Below are 27,417 nucleotides of genomic sequence, written 5' to 3'. Positions count from 1 at the left end.
AACAGAGACTTTAGTGCCTTCAAGGAAGAAAAAAAAACTACTCAAACTTCTGGACATATTTTTCCAACTATTCTAATAATGTACTGAGGGAGTTAGGCCTGCCTTTCCAATGAACAGGGCTTTAACCTACAGGAAGACTTTTAAGAATATTTGCTTTCACTGCTGTTCAGGTTTCTGGACTAATGACATGGGAAACATCTATTTCTCTCCCCTTACCTTGGCAAACAGGCAAATACAGAGTACAGTCTTGCTGTAGGTCGAGACACCACAGTAATTCCCTGTTGCTCTTTTTTAAGGCACAAAGAAAAGCCAAAGACATATACATTAATTGCCTAGTGCAAACCTTCCAGTACAAACAAACAAACAAACAAACACAAAAGAGTCCATGCACACCTCTTGAAGACTATCCTACTTACATTTCCCAGGCACGCACAATCTGCTGGTCACATGAAGATTACATGCACAGAGCTGGAAGGCACCACATCCCTGTCTATTTTACAGATGTTCTTCAGAAAAAAAAATCATGTTTCATCATGCTCAGGAAAGTGAAAGCCAGTCTAAAAGCCTATACCAAGTTACTCTGGCTTTTTTTACAAGTAGGAAGCAGAAAACCTCTCCATCCCATCTTTTGGGGGTAAAAGCAAATAAAGCTGCCCGGGGAGCAGCTTTAACTAGTCTTTCAGGCAATTTACAGGGATCTGTAGTCGGCACCAGCCCTTAAAAGACGCGATTAATTGTCATAGCAACCAGGGCATGGAACCACACGCACTTGGGCTGGGATACAGGGACAGCAGTGTGCCCTCTTACCCACACACGCATCTCAAAAGGGTACCGGGCTCCTCGAGGGGCTTCATTGTTTGGGCACAGTTAATCCTCTATAATAGACCCTCTTAACCAGGCATGGGGGACTCTCTCTCCCCTTACTCCCCCTTTCTTTACAGGAAATACTGAAACCATGGTGCTGCTGTGGCTGTGGAGGGAGGCTGCATGTCGGGGGAGGAAAGAGAGAGCCGGACAGGCAAAGGAAACAAAACTGGGGATTATCAGGTACTGTGGGGTCTGGCTAGGAGTTCATCTCCAGAACTGACATACCACTTTTTCCTGCATTGATGATGGATTTTCTTTACTCACACCATAAGTCTTTCATCTTTTTTCCCTCTTTCAGGACAACACCATCACTGAGTTTATAAAAACAGCCTGTGTTATCCCACAGCTCACCTGCAAGCTAGTTCATTGTCTATCTCTGCCTACCTATGATCAGAGCCATGGTCATCAGGAGACACCAAAACAGCAAGAAGCAGGTCCTTCCCTACATGATAATTTATTTTTATGCCACAGAAGCATACCTGAACACAGACAAAATAAGTTTTCATTGTGTTGCATTTCTCCACTCCCAACAAATGGGATTCAAACACTGGCAGAATTTGTCTGAAATCTTCTTCCCTAGCTTCCTGCACATTCATTTTGGTGTCAAAATACAAACAGCTGTATAATGCCCCATAGCAAGGTTGCTGGGTTTGGTGGTATTTCTTTGTGTGGTTTCACTTTTTGGGGTTAGGCTTTTTTTTCCTGGGGATGAGAAGGGTGATGTGTTGTTATTTTGTTTTCTTTAAAAATCAACAGAGCCTGTACTCCTACTAATAAACACCTTCCCAGTCTGAAGATGATCACTCCCTTTTCCTCCTTACCTGTGCTTTTGGTGCTCTAAATACAAAAAAAGCTTTGCTTGCTGCAGGAGAGAAGAAGTTGTTGTGAACTGATACTTTTGAATTGTGCAGCACCTCTATACAACAGTACTGCAAGTAAAATACAACAGCTAGGAGGATACAGGATCAATTGGGGAAACAGGACTAACATGTTGAGAGATGCTTCCAGAAAACTATCCATGTCAGTACAATCATGTGACCATTCCCAAGCTGGCCAAATTGGTGGATATTTTGCTCTTAAAGAATTATTTTGGTAACTGAAGTTACGGGATTGCAGATCAGAGGCAGTTTTGGGAAAGCTTGTGCATGGCTGCTGGCTCCAGCAAGAAAGAGGTCAGGGGATGGCAATAAGCCTCCAAGATCACATCAGCCAAATAAAAACAGCAATTCACACTGGACTATAGGAGAATGCTATAATACATCACATGTCATCATGGAAAGGGAGACAATCCAGTTCAGTGGCCACCAATTTTGGCCACTGCTGATTGGGCTATTTTTCTAGTCAGCCACAGCAAAGAAGTTACTGCAGACCTTGGCAGGGAGGCAGAAGTGAGTCACAAAGCACACAGGAGCACTGCTGCACACCAGATATAATGACTTTAGACCTGCTGAACATGTGCCTGCTTTTTTATTTACTGTGAAAAAGAACCTGTTTCATGGATAAGGCTCCCCTTCCATTTTCTATCAACAGGGAAACATGCTTACACTAAGGTTTTTCACAAATGCCTATCCTCACTGGACTCAGGCTTGCCTAAAAACAAATAAATTTAACCTGTAACAAAAAAGACTAGTGTCAATTTAGGGCTGCATCTCACCTCCAACAGCAAGTACTTACAGGTCTAACAGCACACATTTTTCCACCACCCCCATTCAGAATCACACTACCTGGTCTCTGGCAACCTTCTTTGTGCTCTCTGCGTACACTCACACTTCTGCCCCCCTGCCTGAGGGAGGAATTGGCTACAGCTGATTGTTTACCAGCTGTCAACAGCCAACAGGTCTCACATGTGCTCATTTCATCAGGAACATCACACCAAGGTTTGTAACAAGAAGGCAGGAGGAAGCTTAGGACTTTGGCAGTGAGTAGTTAGCTCAGGCATGGTATTACAATACAAATGAGCCAAATAAAAAGCTTGAGATCATAGAAAGATATACTTTCCCTTCCTTCTTTCCAGTTTCTTTTACCTCCCATCTCTGTTTTCCTCACTTCCTCTGCCCTTGCTCCTCTCGTCTCCCTGCTCACAGCCTCCTTCCTTTCATCATCAGTCCAGGCACTAGTTTAATCAAATGTTAGCTAAAAACCCATCTACAACAGCAACTTCTTTCAGCTGGGTTAATGATCTGTGATTTTAGTGATCTGCCTGTGACAGAAACCAGACCTGGCTTAGCAAAAGCAGGAGGAGTAAGTTGGCCAGGAGCAGGGAAGAGACAGAAGTGCAACCTTCTCATGGCAGTTCATGATATTCTGTTATGAACAAACTCATTCCTCAGGCTCAGCTCATGTTCATCTTGCCTGGCTCTGAAAAATGTCTGAGAAGTTGAAACTTCACATGAGGTAACTTGTGACCTTCTCTTAATAACTTCTAGGTATCAGTGAAGGAGTGATGGATTTGGACATGATTTGTTCCCTCTACCACTGCTTCTATTTCTTTTTAACAGTCTCCTATTAAACCAAATCAATGTGTATGCATGTGCATTATTCATATAGTGCACATATTCATATTGTAAATATCTCAAGTAATAGTCAAGATGCAAATCTCAGAAATTATTACAAGCTAGTCTCTAGCACATTCTTAGCTCCACCCGTTTTGTTAGCAGAGTTTCACACACACTACGATGAGCTTCAACCAGGAACAGCTCTTCACCAAATGGTGGCTCTCTGCTGCCATACACATCTCCAATGAAATCAGTGTAACTTCTCTTTGGAGGCAGGAAAAAGGGTGGGGGCAACACCTTTTGTGTCTGGGTAACATGGCTTCTGGGACCAACTCCAGTGTCAGGAGAATTACACCTGCCCCAGACTCCTCAGAGCCCGTGTGTGTGTAGCCACATGATAAACTACACTGAAGAGAAGATCCACCTGGAAATACAAGCCAACAATGGCAGAAACTTTTCCCCATTTTTATCCCATTTTTTTCCCCATCTGAATCAAACCACCAACCTGTTTTTCAATGGTACTGTGCAAACAGTTCCATCAGAAAAACAAAGGGGGAAGAAGCTGGGCAGGGTCAAGAATAAGAACAAGAAGATAGGAGTTAAGCAAGGAGCTCTTCTGCCACCTGCCAGAGCCTCATTTTGCAGCCCCAAATTCACCTGACACTTCTTTCAGTCCCAGGCCACTTCAGGTGCTCTTGGGAAACCTCTTGTATTTTGAGAGAATGTACCTGAGGAAAGTTAGGTGCTTTGGAAAAGTTGTCTGTTCCTCATCTCCCAATGCCTAGGTGTATTGCACACATTAATCATTTTGTTTCTTGGCAAAGTTTGCCCATAAAGTTTCAGAGAAGCACTACAGTAACTGCAAACCAGATGTTTCTGAGTACTATGCTCTGTTTTATAGCACTGTGTAGCTTTTCACAAGCATTAACTAATCAACAACTCTTCCGGGTAGTTAAGTTTAATTGTCCCCATTTTACAGGTGCTGAACCAGGCCCAGCAAGGTTGAGAGATTCACCTAGGGCCAAAAAAACCAACTGGTGTCCAATTCTGGACTGTAAATCAGAAGCTACTGTATGTAACTTCTCTCCAAGACCTTTAAAACAGTATTTCCCTCATCTTCTGCTGCAAGACAGCTTCTCCTGAAAACAAAACAGGCAAAAGCCTACCCCTCCCTGTCCTGCACTGCACACCTTGGTAAAGCTGCATTTTGTCCACCAGCTGTCCTGTAACTTTCAGTCTTGCACAGTCAGGATGACACAAATCATCCTGCTCTGGCTTTGGTCCCAAACCCCACAGCTGGGTCAGGCAGACAATATTCATGGGGCAACTCACCACTTTTTTGACTCTGATGCCTACTTATACGATATTTTTGGAGGTGATTTTTCCCCCTTTATCACCTGGCTGATCCTTTTGTGCATGCTGTATTTCCTTTATCAGGCCTGAGGTTTTAATGCCCAGTAACTGCAGTGGTGCACATGCAGCAGCTACAGTTAAATACAAGCCAAAAATTGGTCAGATAAGAAGCCTACTCAGTGAATACAGCAACTTTTACTGGAAAAGAAAGACTGTCTGGAGAAGAGTGAGTTTTACAGAGTTTCACCTCACAGATCACTGGATGAAACATTATCTCTGTGCATATGCAGCTGCTGGAGATTTCTCCACATAAATGTCTGGTGAGCTGCTTAGAATTGCATTAAAGGCTGGGCTGAGACCAAACAGTCTCTGCAACTCTCTTCCTGAGAGTTGCAGAACACTTCTGGTCCGTCCAGAGGAAGGAAGGACATTATCCCCAAGCACCACTGGAGCTGTGATGGGAATGGAAATGGCAGTGTTAGGACTGCCTGAAGACTCGTCTCTCCCTGCCATCAGCGCTGTCGACCAGTCCTGAATTGCAGCAGAGGCAGAAGTGATCAAACAGCTTTCTTACCCCATATTTCTTCTGGACCCCACTTCTTTTACTTCCCACCACGAGCTTTCAACAGCTCAGGCTCTGGAAGCAAGTGAATGAGCTCCACATCAGTCACCCATTTCAGCTGGTCTTTGCAACTGCTCCTCAGCCAAACACTGCTGCTTCTGAAAGATAAATGCACGCATGGCCGCTGCTCAAAGGGAAACATGCAAATACAGCACATTTGGCAGGCAACTTAGGAGAAGTTACATTTGTACCTTTGTTCCCTCTCCCTCTTTGGGCCTGCCACACGGAACTGCAGCCAAAACCCATCGCAAAGATTAGGTCTGGTCTCAGAGCCCTGGTTTTGCACACCTAAGTCACTGCTAGACCCAGTGACTGGAGTATGATCGTGACTTATTTGAAGCTTGATGCTTGGCATTTTGTTCAAACAAGCGCCCAGATAAGTGGAAAAAATAATCATTAAAGGACAAAGAAAAAAAGACAAATTTAAATTTGTTGGAGTGTAGTGCTTCACAATAAATGGCAGCTAAATACTCTTGAGTGTAACAGTGTTTTGGATGTTAGTAAGAACATTCATAAATGAGGAAAGAAATTGGTATTGATCCTGTGGGCTCATGTCTCAATACATCTATAGGTTGTAATGTAGGGATAAATCTTATAAATTAATCTAGCTGAGTAATAATAAGTTCCATTAACACAGTAATGCATACCAAATCAATACTTATGGACAATTTCAGACATCAAATTTAACAGAAATTCTTCTACAAGTTGGAATGAGCTAGAATTTATTTATTTATAATGGGAAGTTGATTTTAAGTAACTAAAAGATATCACATGCCTACACACAGTCACAGACAGAATTTTGCAAGTGAATAACTAGGAATTACCTGGTGTCTTAAACTCAAGTAACCTCTCTAGAGCAGCTCTGAACCCCAGAGATTTTGCTTGGTTAACACAAATCCAACTATTTCATTTCTGGCAACCCTTCAATCACCATCATGGCACTGCATCCTACCTTGGCCACTCTGCCTCAGTCCTTGAGTGCATTTCTGCTACTGCACAGTTGTTCTGCTGTCACCACTATGTTTAAATGAGAGAAAACTTGGAATTCTCCTCTTCAGTGCCAGTAAGAGGAGCCTTCATACATGTATGATAACCATCACACCACCTTGCCCCTGTGCTTCTAGATTAAATCCTCCAAATGTTCTGGAATCTACTGAATGTTATTGAAGGCATGATTCCCCCACCACAGAATGGACCCAAAAAGAAACCCCTTAAGTATGCTGTCAAAAATTGCTGGTGAGCACCAGTGAAAAGCAGCTTTGGCAGAAGAATGTGAGGAGGCAGCAATGGAACAAGGTCTCCAGTGCTACCCACAGGTGCTGCCTGCTCTGGCACAAGTTGGACAGCACCTCTGCACATGCTGAAAGTCCTTTTTCTGCAGTGTCCCACTCAGCACATCAGGCACCTGACAGCAGAGGTCAGGTATCAAAATCTGACTGGAAGTTACCTGTGCATGTCTGGCAGGTTGTGCAGGAAAAGGAGTGTCCTGGGGTGACTTTTTGATGCTGGATTGTATCCCCATTCATCTGTTTAGCCCAGAAATAAGTTGTGTGCCTTTAAAACTAGATCTGAGAGTGAAGGGGGGGAGAAGAAAAAGAGGTGGTATTTTTTCATGATGTTTTCAAAAACACAGAGATAAGAGCTTCAGCTTTCCTTCTCAAGGACTGTGTTGTCTGCAGCACGGACAGACAGCAGGAGAGAGCTCTCCTTTGCTTTTAGTTAGTTTTTTTTAGCTAGCTGAAGCAGAAAAGTTCCCTGGGCTGTGGCTTTTTCTTTTCCTGGAACTGTTCAAACCTGGTTTGGACCAAAAATCCAGAAAACACACTGGGAGCTCACACCAGTGTCTGGGGCCCAGGACAATGAATTCCAGCACCAAAGGGACTGAGAGACACTCAGAGAGCCAAGAAACACCCACAGAGCACTCTCTCTGAACAGCAGAAGGACTTTCTGAATTTGCCATCTCTTCAGAACAGTGAGAGGTTTTATTGTTCAATATTATTCATTTATTATGCTTGTGAGTATTTTGCTTGTTAAATAAACAATTTTTTTCAGCTTTTCTCCTGAACAAGTTGGGGGAAGGGCCGCTGAATTTTGCCCTTTAGGGAATCATCCCTTTGGAAGTTCCCTTCCAAATTTGTCCCAAACCAGGACAAGGAGGCACTTCAGTTGATCATAACTTATATTTGGGTGATGGCTTTTCCCTCACTATATGGGATGAAGCTTGGAAACTTTTTCTGCCTAAAGGTACTTAATCCTCATACCCAGCCTGATGAAAATTATATCTACAACATTAAAGTTTTACTTCCTTCAAGTATCAAATCCCATACCCATTAAAATATTTTGCAGCTCACTGCTCAACTTTACCCATCTTACTTGCTATTTTCTGCCCTTTCTCACTTTCAATCTACCCAGGACAATCCCTACAGACCTCAATATACTGGCAGGAGGGAGTTAAAAAAAATATTCAAAAGCATTTCATGTCTGTAGCAGCAGCAGCAGCAGAGAGAGAAAAGGAAAACAGCAACAGGAAAGAAACCCTTAGTTTCATGACAGCACTCAGCTTCAAGTAGGAAGAGATTTTGGAAGGCAAATGGTCCAAATCACACTGCAGAAGCCGCCAGAAATACCAAGCTGTTTAAACTCAAAAAAAATACCAGAACTTAAAATAATCACAAGGTAATAATTTAATTTAATAAGTATTTTCTAGCATTTGTCTTGCCATCATAGGGCAAAAAAAAACCCCCAAAAGATCCATGCAGAATAATATTGCACCCTGGGAAAGCCACAGAGGCACCTGGGCAGACAAAGACTGCAATCTTGGTAAAAACCAGAAAGCGTCGTACAGAGTACAGCTGATGCCTTATCCCTCCTCGGAGCGTTTGGCCCCTGCCTTTCACTGACTCACTTCAGGCCTCCTCTGGAAGAGTTAGACATCTACCTCCTCTCTTCTACAAGGAGAGAGCATTCCCCCCACTTCTACCTTGCAGCCACCACTCTTATTCAGCCCAGCCTGGCTCCCTCAAACTCCCCCTTTCCCCAAAAAGCTCTGAGACAGCCACCTCAAGGCTGCATTAAGGACCAGAATTTCAGTTATTAGACTGCAGAGATCCAGGAGTGGAGCTGTGGAGCTCTCTTCTGCTTTGAGAGTTGATAAAGAGGTATCAGAGCAGGAACAGATTCTGGCATCTCCCTCCCACAATGTCAACAACTTCTTCTCTCTTTCACCAAAGAGGGGGAAAGATTTACACCCCTCTTCACTCATATTCCATTTCTACCAAATGGAAAGCAGGAAAAGCCAACTCCCATCAAAAAACACTTGCCAGATGAGAAAACTAACGAGAATAAATGTGGCCCAGAAGACAGCACCATTTCAAAACCAGTGCAGCTGAATTACATACTTCTGGACACACACACCACAGCTCCTTTGACAGATGAACGCCAAAGAGGACTAATTAAACTAATGGCCATCACTAAAAATGTTTCAAATTTTGTTTTCATTCCATTATCAGCTAATACTGGCTTACAGGTTGAAATTAACACTAGGGTTATGGTCTTGTTATTGGACATAAATTACTTCATTTATCTGTATTAGAGATGCAGCAATCTGTTTCAAGCATAGCGTGCTTTTGTAAATGAGCACCTTGAAGCCTGAAATGCCTTGGAAGATGAGCTTGGGGGGGTGGGGGGGAAAGCATCTTCTAGTTGTAAACTTTTAATTTCCAAAATTTCTCATGTTTTGCATCAAGACAAAACCATGACCTTTTGGGGTTCTTCATCCCAAGGGAACCTCACAGCTGCCTTCAGGGATGCAGCAAAGCAGAGTTAATTATGGTCTCCTACACAAGTACTCCCGCCACCAGATCACCATGAAGTCTTGCTCTCCAACCAAAAAAATCTAGTCTGGACATAAGAAACCTCACTAAACACAGTCTCGAGAAAGACCAATCCTTCTTGAGAAGGTTTTGACTTGTCTACATTTTCTGTTAGGAAAAAAAGTTACAGCAAAAGAGAAGATTCACCATCCAGCTCCAAAGTTCCTACAGGTTGCCATAGGTCAGATCCATCTGAGTGTGACCTCCCATATTACATGGGGAACAGGCAGTGTAAGGAAGCAAAGGTGACCACCACACCAAAGGGAACCTGAAATTATGGACTGAAGTTACTGTATCAGCTATAAACAGAAGACTGGCTTAATAAGCATCCCTATTTTTTACTGTGGAGCCTGCATGGCATCATTTGTGGACAGACCATTCTGGTGAGATCAAGGGTCCCCCACCTCCTTTAGGAAATTATTTGGTGATCCCCGTGTGCCATGGCACTTCCCAAAAAGCCGGCACACTCCCTGCTGTATGGGTGTGCTCCCCCAGCACGGCCAGGCTGTGGGGATGCTCCCTCCTGCACTGAGGAAAAGGTGGTGCATGGGAGTCAAACCTGCTGCCTCAGTCGTTTGGTGTCTTAGAGAAAAATGACTCAGAGTGAATATGTATTACGAAATGTTTTCTTAAATCACGAGAGAAACCAAGTCAGAGAAAGCTGAAAGACGAACTTGAGAACTTTAAGTGTTTTCAGTAAAAATCTCAGCTAGATGGATGACAGACATAAATAAGCACAGACAGGTAAAGTAGGCAGTTCACAACATGAATCTCAGAACTACCAATACTTACACACTTTACAGTCATAGCAATTTATGAGTCCCCATACGGCTGTTCTTGCAACAGGTGATTTCAGCTGAGTTTGAGCTCTGCTCACAAGCCTTTGAGCATGAGACTTCTGTTGTTGTTGGGCTTGGGAGCTAATTTTTGTAGTTTTTCATGTCAAGCTTCTTCAGCAACTTCTTTTTCCTCAGCTTTCCTGGTAATTAGCCCTAATCAGTATTCAAGTGCTAATCCGTACGTAAGGCTATCTGCTGACTTAAAGGAAGGGAACACCTCACTAATAGCCCCAGTGTTTCCCTCTGCCTGCAGAAACAACTCCGATAAGGACAGAGACTCCAGCCATCTCCAAAGAGACAGAGCCACAAAGAGCCCTTCTGATCGCTGCTGGCATCTGGCCTTCCCCTCATTAGCACATTAAAGCTGCTCTGTCCATCCCATAAGAGCCACTCTGTCCATTCCTCCCGCTTTCTCTATGGAGCCATTTATGGTGCTGCTCCTTTGAAACCCCCCTAGTTCAAGAGGCAGTAACCCCTTCCCAAGGCCCACAGCACAGCCAGTGTCAAAAATTCCCACTTACAGACAGGCACGCAGTAAGGAGTGGCATTTTGAATGTCATAGGTAGACAGAAGACACCCATCTATTCTGCCTTGCTGAATTGCCCCTCCTAGGGAAATCCTTTCCCACTCAGTATGGAGGCTGTTGGGTTTGGATTACAGTGCACTTAGGGTATCACATCACTTCAAACAACTCCTACTTCAGAGCAGGACCAGCAAGGCTTGTATCTCCTAAAGTGCAAATTCTCCGGAGCAAAAAAAAGGCAAGAGGGACAAAGCTTCCCAATCCTGGCTTCTAAACCTGTTAGGAAATGACACTCAGACACTTTGAAACCAAACTTGGACAGATTTCCAGTGCATGCTACATCAAAAACATGGAAGCCTTTTGTACTTCAGCTGATCTTCACTCCTAAATCAAAGCATTTTGGGTGTGCTATGACATGCCAATAAGTAAGTGTGCATTCACTGGAATAAGTTGTTTGGAGAAGAGGAAGAGCATCTTTTGCTCCCATTTCCCTTATACACCCTAATCATTAGGAACACAGCTAGTTTGCAGAAGTTGTTTGCTTACAAAATGGTGATTACAAGTTGACTAATGAGGAAAGGAAAGAATGGACAATTTTCATCACTTCATTTCTTTATCCTCTGCCAGGATGCTTTCCTACGGGCAGATATGACCTTCCCACTTCCTCAACCAAAAAGAATAATACTAACAGGCACAAGAAAGCCAACCTAGTTGCTTTATTTATGCTCTGATCTCATTTTCTTTGACTTACCTCAGAATGGTATAAATATTTTTACCTAAAAGCAGAACTGTGGCTATCTGAATTGAGCTCAAGCTCATTTTTCTACAGTCACTGTTATTCTGGGTGGACTTTGAGGAGCTATTTCTACTTTTTAAGAATAAAAATCCCAAAGGAAGCAAATTCTTTTGTTTTGAAGAAGAAAGCAAAGTAACTGAAGGTCATGAATACTCACTCTTTTTTGGATTCATAAATGAAATGTTTGATCCTTGACTTGCTTTTCATTAAGGAAAAATGCCATAAATTATTTGCTTTGTTTGCCTCTCTGATCAGTCAACTGAAAGACATTTTTGCTTTGGGGCAATGAAACATATAATCTCAATTTTATTATTATTCAGCTCCAAGTTCCTTTTAGTACATAAAATCCCTGTGTGTGATTTATTATGCAGGTGCATGTTATTAGGAAAAAAAACCACATTGGGTTATAGCTTTCAATGCTTGCAGTGCCATTTAAACAGCTCCCATCCCTGAAGAGTTAGTAGCTTTGACACACAGGTCAAGTTCAAAGTTAGTCAGCTAGTGGGCCAAGCTTCCTCAGCTCCAGTATCAGGGAGGAATTGGGCCTGTGACACACTAAAAAATCAAAAGTTTTACTCAGACTGAACCCAAACAGCCGAGCTTTCTTTCAAAAAGAATCTAAATTGCTTTTTTTTCATATAATTTTGTTCAATACATCACTGCCTAATTTAATGAATTATACTTATTAGAAACACTTTTTTCTTCCTTTTCCTAAGACAGGAATTAGACCATGCAATGGCTTTTACATAAGGCTGAAATTTGCTTGACAAAGTAAATAAGTGAGCAAAGAAGCAGAGAAAGTCACACTGTTCCATAGATAACTTTTGCAATTCACTAGTGCAGAGAACAAAGCTATTTTAAAGATGAGATGGGACTGAATGGCTGAAATAACTCTTATTCCATTTTCTGATTCAAGTTGAGTATGTCTCTAATATTCTGATATGATTTTTAGGAAACTTCTGAGAAATACAAAGTGCCATTCAGCAACTGCCAGCAAGAAAAAGCCCATGAAGACAACCTTGAAACAGCAAGATAAGGCACAGCCAGACTTTATAACTCGTATTCCTTAAGGAACCTCTAACAGATAGAAGTGGGTAAACCCAGAAAAATGCATGTGCCATCCAGCTGTCTATAAAAGTCCTTGTCAAGGAAAGCAATACAATAGCAGTGCCTTAGACATGTCTCTGGAGACCTGAGTCCATCGACATGGCTATGGGATTTTTTGTTTCCAGGAATAATCTCATTTACTTAGCTAAAACAACTTTGTCATAGTACCTAAAGATTTTAAGTCATTTTGCTTGCAGAAACTTCATTTCCTCCCCTGTCCTGCTGCCCATGTATAAGCAGGTCTCTTGCTTGTTGGCTTTCATTTAGAGACAATTTGCAAGAATCCCCCAGAGAGATTACTTGGCAACCTGCTCCCCCTGTGTTTCAGCAATGTTTGTTGTCTGTCCAGTTCCTCTCAAGAGATGATAACCACACTTCCCAATGTGAGACCAACCTGTAAATTAGTTCAAAAGGTTTCAGGGGCCACAGGAGAATCTGCCAGGTGAGTCTCTGCCATTCAGATCACCCAGGGAGTGCAAGAAAAGGGACACTAGCTGCCTCTTGTGCTGGAATACAGCCAGATGGAGCAAGCTGGGACCCACCAACAGGTATCTGAAATCCATAGGTGCTTGCTGGGGCAGAGGCACAGACAACCATAGAATTCCAAACCACATCATTTATCTTCTATCTCCCCACTAGAGGTGGGAGTCAATGAGGAGCAAGTAAGTCACTGCTTATTAAGTGGTCCTCCACAAGCAGGCAGCGTTTGTGGAGTCCAATTTTGGCTGCACAGAAATTTGGGGAAGCAAGTAATCAAGCAATCAAGCAGCCATCATTATTCCTTGCTCTTCCCTGCAGCATAGCAGGGCACAGTCAGTCAGGGACACCTGCTCAGCAAATGTCACAAGGCAGGTACCAGGCAGGGCCCTGCAGATGGGATTTATGGGCCATGGGTGTGAGTCACAGGTCCAGGAGCATATCTGCAGCACAACATTTCCCCTCTCCCAACTCAGAACCATAGATTCATTAAGGTTGGAAAAGACCTCCAGCAGCGGGTCCACCATTAGCAGTCCAACCAGCACTAGCAGGTCCACCACCAAACCCCATCCCTAAGCACCACAACTACTTCAAGGACAACAGCAAGTTTGATCCTGTTGCAGCAGGTCCTGTTCACCATCACTGGCAGCCCAGAACTTATGCACAAACTATTCCAGAAAATCCCATAATTGTGCTGAGCATCTCCAGCCCTTCATAATTCTAACCATTCATTTTTCTGTTTGAATTACTTTCTTGTTATGGACAACTTTTTTCAGAGTGCAGTGTTTGCTGTTCATCACTGAAACTGATTTTTACAAGCAACCAGCTCTGCTTTCAGTGTGTTCTCTCCCAAATACCCTGCAGGGGTTGTTTCAGTGTTTCTCTATTACTTTGGGATCTACTGAGTGAACAGAAAGGAGAGGTTGGAAGGCGAAGTTAAAATAAGCTTCCATAGCTTGTAGTACCATTTTAATTGGTTTTAATAGTTTAATTTTAATTCCTGAATTGCCATGGAAGGCAATTCAGGAATCAGCAAGTGCCTGGGTAACTGAACTGCTACAAAGAAAGTGAGCAAGAAACAATGATCAGTTTCTGCCAGTGGCTGTGTCCTTTCTCCTGATGTCTTGTTTCCTCCTTGACCACACCAGTCTGTCCCCTCCCTGGGCACAGACTTCTTAGCAGAGCCTCTTGTGACAGGACAAGAGCTTTAAATTAAAAGATTAGATATAAGGAAGAATTTTTTTATTATGAGGTTGGTGAAACTCTGAAAGAGGCTGCCCAGAAATGTGGTAGATGCCACATGCCTGGAAACAATCAGGGTGAGGTTGGATGTGGCTCTGAACAGCCTGATCTAGTTGAAGATGTTCCTGCTGATGGCAGCAGGGGTTGGATTAGGTGACTTTTAAAGGTCCCTTCCAACCCAAACTATTCTGTGATTCCACCAGCCTAAGCAGGTTTCTGGAAGCCCCAGTTGTTGTCAACCTTTTTATTCGGATTCTGCCAGAAGATCCCCTACTTTGTGCAGCAGAAAACAGAAGCACAATGAATCAGTCGGGAACCATCCACTAATGGGTGTCAAGCAAATGGTGCACACAAAGTATAGATAGCACAGAGAAAGTGTTACCCTCTTCCAGGGGAAAAACAATTGGAAAAGCCAATGTTTGGTTTCTTGGGGTCTCCTACTTCTTTAGGGATATGGCATACATATTTCTTTCTTTCCCACATGTATTTTCAGACTATTGTTTCCATAGAAAATGAAAATATAAACATTCTGTCAGAATTCATTTCATTGTATCAACAGAAATACTGATGAAAGCTGTGATATTACATGGAGACATCAATTCCCATTAAAGAAACTTAAGGAAATCTAACTTTTGAAAAAATTCCGTTGATACACAATGTGGGACTGTCTAAAAATTAAAACACCTCAGTAACACGTCTTCCCCTTCTCTATAAACCCCATAAATTTGGAAAAATTTTACTCTTATTTCATGTTTGAGGAGGAGGTAAGAACATAATGACAAAAAAGGGACTGACTCCTGTTCCTCAGGCTGCTCTTCTGGGCTATGTAAGATCTCATTTCTAGGTTCAAGTTTATGAATCAGAACAGATTTGAACTTGGTCACCAGAGCAAATATCTACGCTTCCCCTCCTTAAAAAAAAAGAAAAAAAAAAAAAAGAAGGAAAAAACCCCCAACCAAACAAAACAAAACCCCACCACAACCCAGGTACCTAGGTATTCTCATTTCAATCATACAATCATACATAAAGAACAACAAATACTGGTTTGACATTTTATCTACAGCTCAGTCGTATACACATGCATAAGCATGAATTACTGTATGAATTAATCCAACACTTCCATGAAAACTGTGGCCAATTTGATGACTCCCCAGAGGTCATTATTACCACCCTTGCACAGGAGAGCCTATTGCTTTTGTATCTGACCTCTTCTCCACATCCTCCTGTTTCTCTTGGTGCCCCGGGGAAAACATCTTTTCTGTAGTGTGTTGTTTCAGGACTGACACACACCTCAGGATGACCAAGCAGAAGGAGGGCGGGATCTTGCAAGCACAGGACGCCTAAGATGACACGGACTGTCGGGATGAGGAATTGAGCCAATCTTTCAATAGGGAGAGTTGCAAAATGCATGCGGAAAAGAAAATGTAACTGAGTTGAAGCAGCTCTTACTTGTTTCAACTTCTTTTCAACCCTTGTCATGCTCAAATAACAAGGATAAGTATTTCCTCTGTCACTGAAGCTTTGGGGAATTCTCCTGGAATGGTAACAGTTAATTAACTGCGTGTAATAGGGATGTTCTGAGAGCAAATAGCTTTACGTATTTTTAACAATGTAACACTTGTAGGAATTGCAATTTTTTAACATTTAAAAGCTTCAGCTTCAAACCTAATACACCGGTTTATAATAGCTGTGTTCAGTAGCTCGTCCATGTTACATGAATCTGAAACTAAAGCCGGGACAATGAGGCCAAGGCTGGTACGCACCATCCCATTGCTGCAACCGCTCTCTTCAGCACGTAAGAGTCATTAGGCAGAAGTGATGGCTCCAGCTGCCTTTTCAGACAGGAGCCCCTTCTGGAGAAGAGCAACCAGTTAGGCACTGGATGGACTCTGTTTCGTAGTAAAACCCTCTGCCCTAATCAAATGCAATGCAAAAGTAACAACCGGCAGAGAGGGGAGCGTAAAGGATTAACTAAGATGGTTCCAGCGTTTTCTTGCGCCTTCGCTGAAATAATTTACTCCGAGTACCCCGCAGTTTTCCCATCTTTGCACTGACCGCTCTGAGCCACACGCAGGGGCGAACCGAGCGGCTCGCCTCTCGCCAGCAGCCCCAGCGTGCTGCTCCGGGGGCACCCGAGCTGCTCGGAACCGGGCAGAGATCCCACACGACGCCACCCGGCACCCCGGAGCATCAGGCCGCGCCCGGCCGCCGCTGGCGGACCCCGGCCGAGAGCCCCAGGGGCCGCCCCTTCCCCGCCGCCCTCTCGCCCGCCGCCCGCGCTCCAACTTCCCCGGCGGCGCCCCCGCCACCGGCCGGGCTGCGGCAACGGCGATGTCTGCTGCCTGCTCCCGCCGCCCGTGCCTGTCCGTGACCGGCCGGGAAAGCCGGAGCCGGCGGGAGGCGCGGGAGCTCCGCTGCGGAGGCTGTGCCTGTGGGCACGGCAGGTGCCATCGGCACCGGCACCGGCGGGGAGGGCGCGGGCTGGCGGCTCACGCCGCCGCCTCGGAGGCAACAATGGGCCGGGGGAGGCACCGCGCCGTCGCTCCCTGCCCGCCCGGGGCTTCTGTGGGAAAAGGCGCTGCCAGCCCAGCCCAGCCCAGCCCGGCGGAGCCGAACCGAGCCGAGCCGAGCCGGGCCGGGCCGGGTCGGGGCCCCTCCGACGGCGGCCCTCGGGACCTGCGCGCCCCAGGGCGAGCGGCACCGTGCCGTGTAGCCAGAGCCCCGCTCCATCCTCTGGCCTCACCTGTTCAGCACTTTCCTGATCCTCTGGCGCACGCTGGAGGAGGGCGCGGAGATGCCGCTCCTGCCGCCGCCACTGCCGCCCTCCGCCGGCAGGTTCTCGATGGTGGCCACGACATGGCTGGGCTGCGGCGAGTGGTGCGGCGGCGGCGGCGGCTGCGGCGGCGGGGGGTGGCGGTGGTGGCGGTGGCGCTCGGGGGAGAGCATCGCGGCGGGGCTGCGCCTCAGCGGAGAGCGGGGCGCATCCCGGCGGGAGGGCGGCGGGCGCTGCTGCCGCCGGCGCTGGCTCCCTCGGCTTCCGGGCAGCTCCAGACCCTCGCCCGCTCCTCCCTCACTGGGCTGCCATGCAGCGAGGGGCGGGATGCTGCCGCCGCCGCCAGCGAGTGCCGCTCACGGCCGACGAAGTGGCAGCAGTTTGGCGACCCTCCTCCTCCTCCTCCCACACCCCCCGCGCCCAGCCGGTGCCTCCCCCCGGCGGAGCCGCCGCCGCTGCGCCGCCTCGATCCCCTTTGTTCCCGCTCGCCACCGCCCCGCTCTCCCCTGACGCGCGGCTGCTGCCGCGGCCCGGCCCGGCACGGCACGGCACGGCACAGCACGGCACGGCCCGGCGCGGAGCACCCCGGAGCCCCCCGGAGCCCCCGGAGCCCTGCGCGCCGCGGGGCCGCCGCTGAGCGCGGCCGGGGCCGCCAGGGGGAGCCCGCGGAGGCGGCAGCGCCCCCGGGCCAGCGCGCCGGGACCCCGGGACAGCGCGGCCGGGGCCGGACCCGCGGGGACCCGCCCGTCCCGAGAGCTCCGCCGGCCTCCGGCTGAGCTCCGCGCTGCGGGCAGAGGGGGAGCCGCGCCGGCGGGGCCCCGAGCTTTGCCCCATTAAACCCTCATCGGTTTTCTTGGGGGTGTTTAGTTGTCTTTTTGGGGTGGGTTTTTGGGGGGTGTTGTTTCTTTGGGTTGGGGATGCTCACGGCTGGGCGGCACGGCACTTCCTCCCTGGCCGGTGCTGTGTGAACACACGGGAGTTGCCGTACACTTGTCTTCTGAAAGACTGGCACGGCCGGTGTCGCCTTCAGCCAACTGGGAAAAGTGTAAAGAAAAAATCGCCTCTGAACAACGCCCTGGCTCTCACACTGCCAGAGGCACGTAAGGGACCGAGGGAGGCATGGCAGCCGCTGTAAAGTTCAGAGCTCCATACATTTTTCATAGAGACAGTGCGCTTGAAGTTCATGCCTGGGCGAGGCTTGGTAAAGTGTTGTTTCAAATACGTTCAAATACGTTCAAATACTGGGACACTTCCCCCCCCAAAGAGAAATGGAATGAACGTTGGTTCAATATTTCTTACTCAAAACATAAAGATCTTTCACTTCAAAAATTGAATTAGGCTCTTTAGGAGTCTTTTTAATTGATCATGTCTCTCTGAAACATATTACATGATAATTTTGCTAAGTCCTTTAAGTGACATACATATAAAATTTCACCTTCTTCATTCTATTGTTCCCCTCTACTTATTTTTGTCAAGGTTTCTTTCCCTGTATTTCTGTTTGTGTGAACCTTACACAAAGCTATGAAGATGAGATAAGATGAGATGAACATTCATGGTAAGCAGGGAAATGTAACCACAATGTAAAGCCATGCAGTGTCTCTCAGGGAAATCAGATAGATGTGATACCCAAAATTATATTTGCTTTTTTTCTTTTTTTTTTTTTTTTTAATTTTTAGGTTTCAGGTCGGTTTATAGGAGCTCTTCCTTTTGCCAATATCAATGTTTAATGTGTCGGTTTACTCTGAGTTCCTGAGCAGCCTCCGTCTAACAGGTCTTCAGATGAGATCCGGTGGAGCATGTTGCTTTACCAGAGGAATGCTTTTGAAGATGGGGCTCGCTCACTCGAAATCCTGTAAAGTTCATTCTCTGTTCTGGGCAAACAGCCAGCTGTTTTCAGCGCGAGCCGAATCTCAGTTGAATCGGATTAAGCTACTAAGAGATTCTCCTCTCTCCCATTCCCCCCATGGCAACCACATGCTTCCATAAGTGGAGAGAAGATGAGGTTCATTCTCCCTGGCAGCTCTTGGAAGTGGAAGGGACAGAGGCTGGGAAGCTGCCGTGGCCCGCAGCCGGGCGGTGCGAGGTTGGTGAGCTGCGGGGCTGGCAGCCCCGCGCTGTGCCGAGAGCCGGCGCCGCCTGGCTCCAGCTGCAGCATCCCCCGGCTCGCACACTCCTCTGTGTCCTACGCACCGCTCGCACCTGTTTGTTAATGTTTCCATGCCCTTTGTTAAACAGGCTGTCTCTCCACGCTGCGGCTGGATGAGTACTCTGGAAGCGCTCGCTGTGAGGGTGGGAGAGGGTTTAGGTCAGAGACGTGTTTGCTTCTGGGTGCTCAGTGGCCATTTCAGACTAATCCGACAGCTGAGCAGATCAGAACAACAGTGTTTGTGTAACTTTATTCCCGCTGATTAAACCAAATGAATGCATACCTGAAGTCCAATTTGGGACGTGCCCATAAACGGGGGGGGCCGTAGGGAGGTCCTGTCCTCAGAGCAGCCCCCTTATTTAGCAGCCTCCTTTTTGGCAATGCAGAGAAAAACTGTAGGTCTGTGCAGACAGCCCTGCTGCCATTGTGACAAATGGATTTCTTGCACACGCAGGTCCATCATAAATACAAAATACTTTTGCTGTGTCCAATGAAATTGTTTCCAGTTACTTTTCACTTTGTCTCACTGCCACACCATACCACACACAGAGCATTACACCATCCCATGGCTTCATGCTTTTGATATTGCAGCTTAGCCATGCAGGGTTTTTTCCACAGTTAGACAAAAGTACTGGGAGGAGCAATTATACAGGATGCATTCTGTTTAGTAATATCAGCAGTGGACTGCATCATGCAATCAGTAGGCACTCATTGGGAGCAGCATTATTTAATATTTTAATAATTGCTCAAGGTGCTGTTCCTGTGGCTCAGTATCCCTCAGTCCTGGCATTCCTGGCCTGATTTCAAACTAAGTGCTAAGCATGCTCTGCTCCCTTGTAACTGTTACTTTCCATGTTGACATTCAACTATGGCACCTCTGACATTTTTATTTATGTAATACCCAACTGGGGTCATTTTACCAGAATATAAGCATAGAATCTGTATGATTGTGAAAATTTTTTCTTGTTAAGCATTTCACCCCCCAGGTGAACATGCTAGAGGTTTTTCATCGTTTACCCTGAAGAAGCAGTTCACCTTCCAGCAATTGAATCTGGTTTCGAGTGTAGGTTTTCCAATATTGTCACATGAGCTTAAACCCAGGCTCTCAAAGGCACTGAACTGCTTCAGCCTTTTTGTTCTCCAACAGTCTCCATGAATAAAGGAAAAAACTCTCCATGGCCACCAGAGTTCACAGGGGATCAAGTCCTTTTAACTTTTGAGTTTCTGTCAATAAAGATGTACAAAGCTGTTAAAACAGCAACCTCAGTGACTGCCTAACACACTGCCCAGGAGTCTGGCCTAAGCCTAAATCCTTGTGCCTGAAGCACAATCCTTAAACTAGATGGGGAAGTCCTCTCCTGGGGCTCCAATCTTGCAGCTGTGCTCTGATCCCACTTGAGACCTGGAATGACTTGTGGCAGGACCAGAGGCTAACCAGTGACCAGAGGGACCACACAGTACCAGCAGAACTTGTAAGTAGGGCAGCAGTACTAACAAAGAATAAATTTTTATAAAGGCATGCCCCTATACCTACAAATAGGTTTCCCTGGATCTGAGGACTTGGGCTCTCACCTCTGTTTAGTCAAATTTTAGAGATTTTAAACTCGATTTTTCCTTTTCCAGCTGAGTCTCCTAGAATTGCTGAAGTTGCTTTTTCTGTTGGCACCCCTTGGTTCCCAGCTCCAAGAAAAGAACCCCACATTTCAATGGTTGCAGTTCTGTGGAAAAGCTCTGGGTGCTGTACTCTCAAGGCTGTTTCACTTATTGTGGGGATTCAGCCAGACAAAGTAGACTTTACCATCACATTTTTTCAAGGATGGGAAAACTGAGTACTGAAGCAGCTCAAGCCAAGACAGGACATGAATTGTCATTTCTCAATCAACCAGCAAGGATGCCAAGAGGAAGAATCATGATCGCTTTTTCATCCTTCTGAATGACTATTATATATTTCCTGTTTGATTTGTATAGAATATATATATATTTTATGTTGATATGTAAATTTTAATATTTGATATAATATTTTGTTTATCTTAAACCTTTTTATTTTATTAAAACATTGCTTGATTATGACTAAGAAATCAAATATTACTTTTTTTTTCTTTATCCCTGGAATGAAATAGTTGCAGCTGGAGGGAATGAGATCTTTCATTAACACACTCTGCTGCAACACCAGATGGATCAGCATTAGCTCATCCCACTTATTCCTGCATGGTGCTCCAGAGAGGGTTTAGTCATACTTCTGGTGAGTTTGGGTTGAGCACTATCCTGAAGCTGCAGTGCTTCTGTCTAGCTTATTTGAAAGAAACCCTGATATCTCTAAAGTCAGAGCTGCATTGGGAAATGCTGACAGCCTTTTTTATGGTGCTTTGGGGGACAAGCAACAGCCATAGAGGCACAGTCCTTTGCTGAAAATCCTTCCCAGCCTCTTCTTGGGCAGAGTTTATTAGGAGAGTCCAACTACTCCAACCACCTCCCAACACACATGAGAAAGATTCACAGAAGTGACAGATTTCCAGCATGGGAGGTAGGCTATGACAGGAAAAAGGAAGTGTAGAGCACAGCAGCACAACCTTCATGTTGTTCCTCAGCCTCCATGCGCCACTGTCCCATTTTGGCACCATTGTTCCAGGCAATCATGGCCTCACAAGACGAGGAGTTACAAGATGAGAAGTCATCAGTCACAAATCACGAGTGTAGTGCGTCTATTCATACACGTTAGTGGATCTATGGACATGTTAGAACATCTTTGGAAAGGCAACATAGCGGTGGGGAATGTCAGCACACAACTCACATGCAGTACCCAGCCAAGAACTCTGCATCTCATGAAACAAGAGGGGAGGAGCATGGAGGCACTGACAGAGCTGCTCTCCCCACTGGTTCTCCCTTCCTTGCATGTGATGTGAGACACCCCACCTGCATGGCAGAGGAAGGTTGTGGGTGGTGATGTCTATTATTCACATCCATCATAAAAATACTTTATATTTTTCATTAGCTGCCGAAGGGAATATAACAACTGACTAATAATTTTCTTTCTTGTAGTGGAATATTCACACACAGGCAGAGGCAGGGAGAATTGCATTGCAATGCCTTTGGAGCCTGAGACTAAGCAGCTGCATCCATATAAAGATAGATTATACAATACAGAAAAGGTAGAATTAAATAGAATTTATTCAATTCCATCACCTTCGGTGAGCAGCAAAGGCACAATAAAAAGTACAATAAATAATCTGCGAATGCCTGAGCTTACAATAGTACAAGGTTCACAAGCAGTTCAGAAGCAGAACATCTGGAATAGCTCTGTTTCTCTGAGGAGGAGAATGGGGAGAGCTCCTGCCTCACATGTGATTGCCTCTTCTTTGAGATTTCCTTGCTTCACTGCTGCAGCAATCATTTCAGCACTTTGTCACAGCCGTGCAATCACCGGCAGCTTTTTGACAGTTGCAGACGTTTACCTACTTGTCCTCTTCCTAATTTGCATAAACATAAACGAATCCTGCAGAGATTAATTAAGAAGAGTATTAACTTTCCTGCTTTGCTTGTAGCATAGGTCACTCACAGACTCAAAACCTCAGACTGGAAAGAGAGCCGAATCTCTGAAGCAACAGCTCATCAGCTCATCAGCTCAGGAAGCTGTGGGGAGGCAGACTGATATTTCCCTTGCTGATATTCAGTACTGAAAAAGCAAGCAGGAAGAAGTCCCTAACCTGGTACCAAAGGAGAAATTAACTTATAATAAATCATGTATTGCCAGTTTTGTGCAGCTCAGTAGCATTTTCAATCTACTTGTTCTTTTTACAAAAACACATTAAGATTAATTTCTTTGATTGTGTGATTCTTGTCCTTCCTCATTGCACTATTAAATGTTCGCCTACAGCATGCCCTGATTTAAGCATCTATACTTGTCCAGAAATAAGAAGTGTTTTAAATAATCCTGTTCTTCTATGGAAAAACAACAACTCTTTTCAATGTTACTGTTCGGCAATCAGAAAATGTGATACACAGATGAGAAAAATCAAACCAATTTGTTTTGATTTTGAGGAAGCAAGTCTTGAAAAGTCTGTTTCAGGAGAAATATGACAATTTGATATTGTTTTATTTCCTTACTTATCTATACTTTATAGAAAACTCCCCAATCCTGCAGGATCTTCTCTGCCTGGGGGATTCAGTGGGCAGGCTGGAGGCATGCTTCGACACAAACTTGGGAAATATTTTTGGAAATGACACACTTCACAGCAGAGGTGGTTTATTAGTCCATTTTCAAGCCAGATAATTTTCAATCTGTCGAGGAGGGGCCTGGGTTTCCAAGAATGAAGCTGCCCTTGGACTGAGAGGCATTGCACTGCCCAGGTTTCAGCATACCATCTCCATACAGCAGTGCTCAGTGGAATGAGAAGGCCTGTGATGTACATGAGATCATTTAAGGTCATCTTGATGCCCTCCTGGCCATGCCCTCTCTGTGTAAGCAATGTCCAAACAAAAACTCAGGGTGAGAGGTGAGAGATGCAGAATGACAGAATCATTTCAGTCGGAAAGGACCTTGAAGATCACCAAGTCCAGCCCTTAACCAGTGCTGCCAAGGCCACCACTAAACCGTGACTTCAAACACCACATGTATATGTTTTTTAAATTCCTCCACGGCTGGTAACTCAACCACTTCCGTGGGCAACCTCTTTCAATGCTGAACAGCCCTTTTGGTGCAACTTGTCCTGTCAGCCTGGTGCTTATTCTGTGTGAGAAGAGACCAACTCCCACCTCACTGCAACCTCCTTTCAGGCAGCTATACACAGCAATAAGGTCCCTCCTGAGCCTCCTCTTGTCCAGGCTAAACAACCCCAGCTCCCTTTGTTGTTCCTTGTAAGACTTGTTCTCCAGACCCTTCACCATCTCCACTGCCCTTCTCTGGCCATGCCCCAGCACCTCAATGTCTCTCTATACTAGTGAGGGACCCATAACTGGGCACAGAATTCGAGGTGTGGCCTCACCAGGGCCAGGTACAGGAGGACAATCACTGGTTCCGCTGACCACACTGCTTCTGATACAGGCCAGGACTGCCAGATTCCAGGGCAAAGTGACACAGCAGTTTTGCTGGACAAGAATTCCATCTGGAAAAAGGATTTCAACCTTCAAAGCAAATCACCTCAGGAGAAAAATGAGAGTTCATTTTGTAAGGGAGAAAAGCCATTAGATGGACTGTGGAGAAATTAAAGGGGCTTCCCAAACAGTAAATGTGTTAACCTCTAGAGAAAACCAACCATACATATTGTATGCCTTAGCAGTATTGTAATATATCTCATTGACAGACTTTTGTCCTAGTTAATAACACCAGAGGGTTTCTAATTATTGCTGCCATATCTCCCAGGGGGAAACATAATGGTAGGGCTGCAACCTCAATTAAACCCACTGGAGATGCAAGCAAGGTGCCAGGGAGTGCAACCCCAGCCCTGACCCAGTGTAGGTGCAGTGCTGTGCTCCCTCCTCCCCTGGGCCATGGGGAGAGGGCTCCAGCTGAGGACAGGTTGCAGAAGACAGGAGCAGAAGGGCTGTGCTTTCAAGCAGGGGTCAGGACAGTGCTGCAGGTTTGGCTTTTCCCTCTTCATTTCACCCGCACACACCGGCCATTTGAAACGGTGCTGCTGTGACCACAGCTGTGTCTTTGCTGCAGTGCCTGCCCTTCACCACCTGTTCAAACTTCCCATGTCTTCCCTCTCTGGCCTTTTGTTCATCTAGTCTCCCACCTTCTCAGAGCTGATCCGAAAATCTGTGACAGACAACACGGCAACACTTTAGTTAATGCTACAGGGGAGGAGAACGACTGATCTTTGCACTGCCTTTCCTTCTTTCTATCATTTCTCACTTCCCCAGACTTCCCAGGACTGTCAGAATCTGGGTTACACCTTGAGCCTGCCCCAGAGTGCAGCAAACACAGGAACAAGCTTGCTCCTTTTCCAGCATGACAATGCTCTAAAGACATCAAATCAGAGCATCTTTAGCATAGAGATTACAACAAGCCAGGTGCTTCATTAACTCCATCAAGTAATGGCTCAGACTGCCCAGGATCAAAGTCTCCATCCTTGGAGGTTTTCAAGATGCAGCTAGCGAAATCACAAGGCACCTGGTTTCAGAGGAGGTTGGACCACAGTCTTTCTGTGTTCCCTTCCAAGGAAAGTTATCCTAAGTCCAGTGAGTTAGGATTTCAGTTGTGCCAAGCTGTGTTTCAGCAGTATGTGTATGTGTAACCGTGGGGTCAGAAAAATCCAGAAGGGAAAAGAGATGGGAAGAATAATCTTTTCACTACTTCTCATTTTATTAGGATAAAGTTACAGAAAAACATGAGAGGATGAGGATCTATAAAGTGACTTACTCCCACATTCCTCAAGAACAAAGATAAAATATATGCAAATAAAGCAACAACAAAGCGCTTGACAAATGCAAATTCTTAATTACTCAAATTTATTGGAAGGAATAGCAGAGATTCAGCTCTCTTGCCATATTCCTTGATAGACTGGAGAGAGGAGCACTTAGAATTATTGCCTCAGTAAGATTCAGTATGCATGTGACTGACTGGCTGTTTTAGTGTATCCATCAGCAGGGGTAACAACTTAAAAAAAACAGATAAAAATCAGAATAGCAGCACTCTTTAGGGATATTTATTGTTGGTTTCTGGTGATTCTTTATATCTGGTACATTTTTGTGAAATGCCTTAATCTTTCAAAAATAAAGATTGATCTCCAGGTATTAACAAGTTCTCCTTTCAAAGTGTAAAGTGCCTTTCCATGTTATCTTTTTTTCATGTGTCAATTTGTTTTGCAGGCCTTGTTGGCAAGACATAACTGCAATTCTGTGAGTGAATGGGAGGAGGGATTGTTGTTAAGCCAAGTCCAAAAGCTAGTGTGCTGAAGGAATTAAAGATTAAATACATAGCATTTTGAGGCAAGAAAATCACACCTGCTAGTCACACTTTGCAAACAGGTGAACTCTTTGGGTGTTTAATGAAAGTTACTGTCAGGTTCAAGGCTTTATTAAATTGTTCTTTATTATATTAGTTCTGTGTTACTGAAATAGCAGAAGGAGACTTGATTAACAGGATGACTTGTGCTTAGGAAGGTATCACCTAAGGAGGTCATGATGTCAGCATCATCAGCAGTGTTCAAGATGAAGAAGGATGCATGGAAAGTGGAATTATTTCCATGGCTAACCCCGATTCATTCCAGAAGTTAGATTTGATGATTAGAGAGTCGCGTCCCACAGAGAGTCTGAGAACATGCTAATGGTTAATAAAGGATTATCTGAATGAACACTGAATTTTGAAAAGAGATATGGAAGCCAGAGTCTATGGGCAAAAGCGTTGGACCAAATTCAGCTCTTCTTGCTAACTGGGTTCTTAACTTCTCTTGGTCATTTTAAAGTGAGCATGTTCAACTAGCTCCCGGGCTAAACAACTGATGCAGGACTTGGGTGGAAATTTTACTTGGTTTAAGGCTTTTGCTGCAGGTGCATAAACTGCTCTCACAAACACAGATCTTCTGATTTCTACACGCATTTGTACCAAACTGCAGAGCTGGAGCCTCGCCCTTTTCTGCTCCTAGGATGGAGAGCAAGGAAACAGGATGAATAATGTGCTTGTCCTGGTGTACAAGCAGCCAGGATTTGCTTCTTCCTACACTGGGATTAATGAACATGTCTATCATATTCTGAAAAGTATTTGACTGTCATGCCAACAGAAGCAAGAGCTATTCTCAGTGATAAGAACTACTTAGCAGACAGATATAATGCCCATGTTGAAGTAAGAGCAAGTAAATCCCACCGTAATGTGCTCCTGTACGTACTGTGAAATCCTTCTTAAGGAAGCACAGCCTGAGTAACAGAGTTTAAATCCAGCTGAGATGTCTGGGGCTGCATTTCAGCTTTCTCTGACTCAGTAACCCAGCACAGAACTGGAGAGAAAGTACCAGAAGGATAGTAGACATGCAAAATATTTCACAGCACCACTTGAAGACTGACTTGCACCCATTAAAACGTATTGCCTGAGGACTAATCCTGTAAACTACTCCTTACTGCCCCATGAAAAGCCTTCCAGATAATGCTAGCCTTTCTGATTGCTCCCCTTCCTTGGGCAAGCACAGACTGCATTTGCAGTTTGAGATTCAACTCCCTCCACCTCAATCTTTTCAAAGAATTTACCAGAAAGAAAAAGGGATAGCAAAGTTAATGTTACTGAAGGGGAAGTGTCCTTTCAAAATCAATGAAATTCACAAAGACATTTCAAATTTTACACCCAAGACTTCTAGTAAAGAGTGGAAATCTG

At 45.1% G+C, this 27,417-nt stretch overlaps 1 protein-coding gene across 1 annotated transcript in view; it reads right to left on the bottom strand.

The window, feature by feature from the left end:
- The window catches only part of SLC35F1 (solute carrier family 35 member F1), a gene marked incomplete at both ends in the record, with an annotated part of 224,490 nt that extends 207,351 nt beyond the window's left edge, over positions 1–17,139 (bottom strand). Inside the window, one exon of the mRNA XM_084201618.1 lies at positions 16,937–17,139. Within this exon, the coding sequence (XP_084057744.1) occupies positions 16,937–17,139 (203 nt within the window). The remainder of the gene's footprint in view (positions 1–16,936) is intronic.
- Positions 17,140–27,417: the final 10,278 nt, after the last annotated feature.

Source organism: Fringilla coelebs, assembly GCF_963513975.1.
Source record: "Fringilla coelebs genome assembly, chromosome: 3".
In the NCBI taxonomy this organism is placed as follows: domain Eukaryota; kingdom Metazoa; phylum Chordata; class Aves; order Passeriformes; family Fringillidae; genus Fringilla; species Fringilla coelebs.
This window is presented reverse-complemented; position numbering and strand designations above follow the sequence as displayed.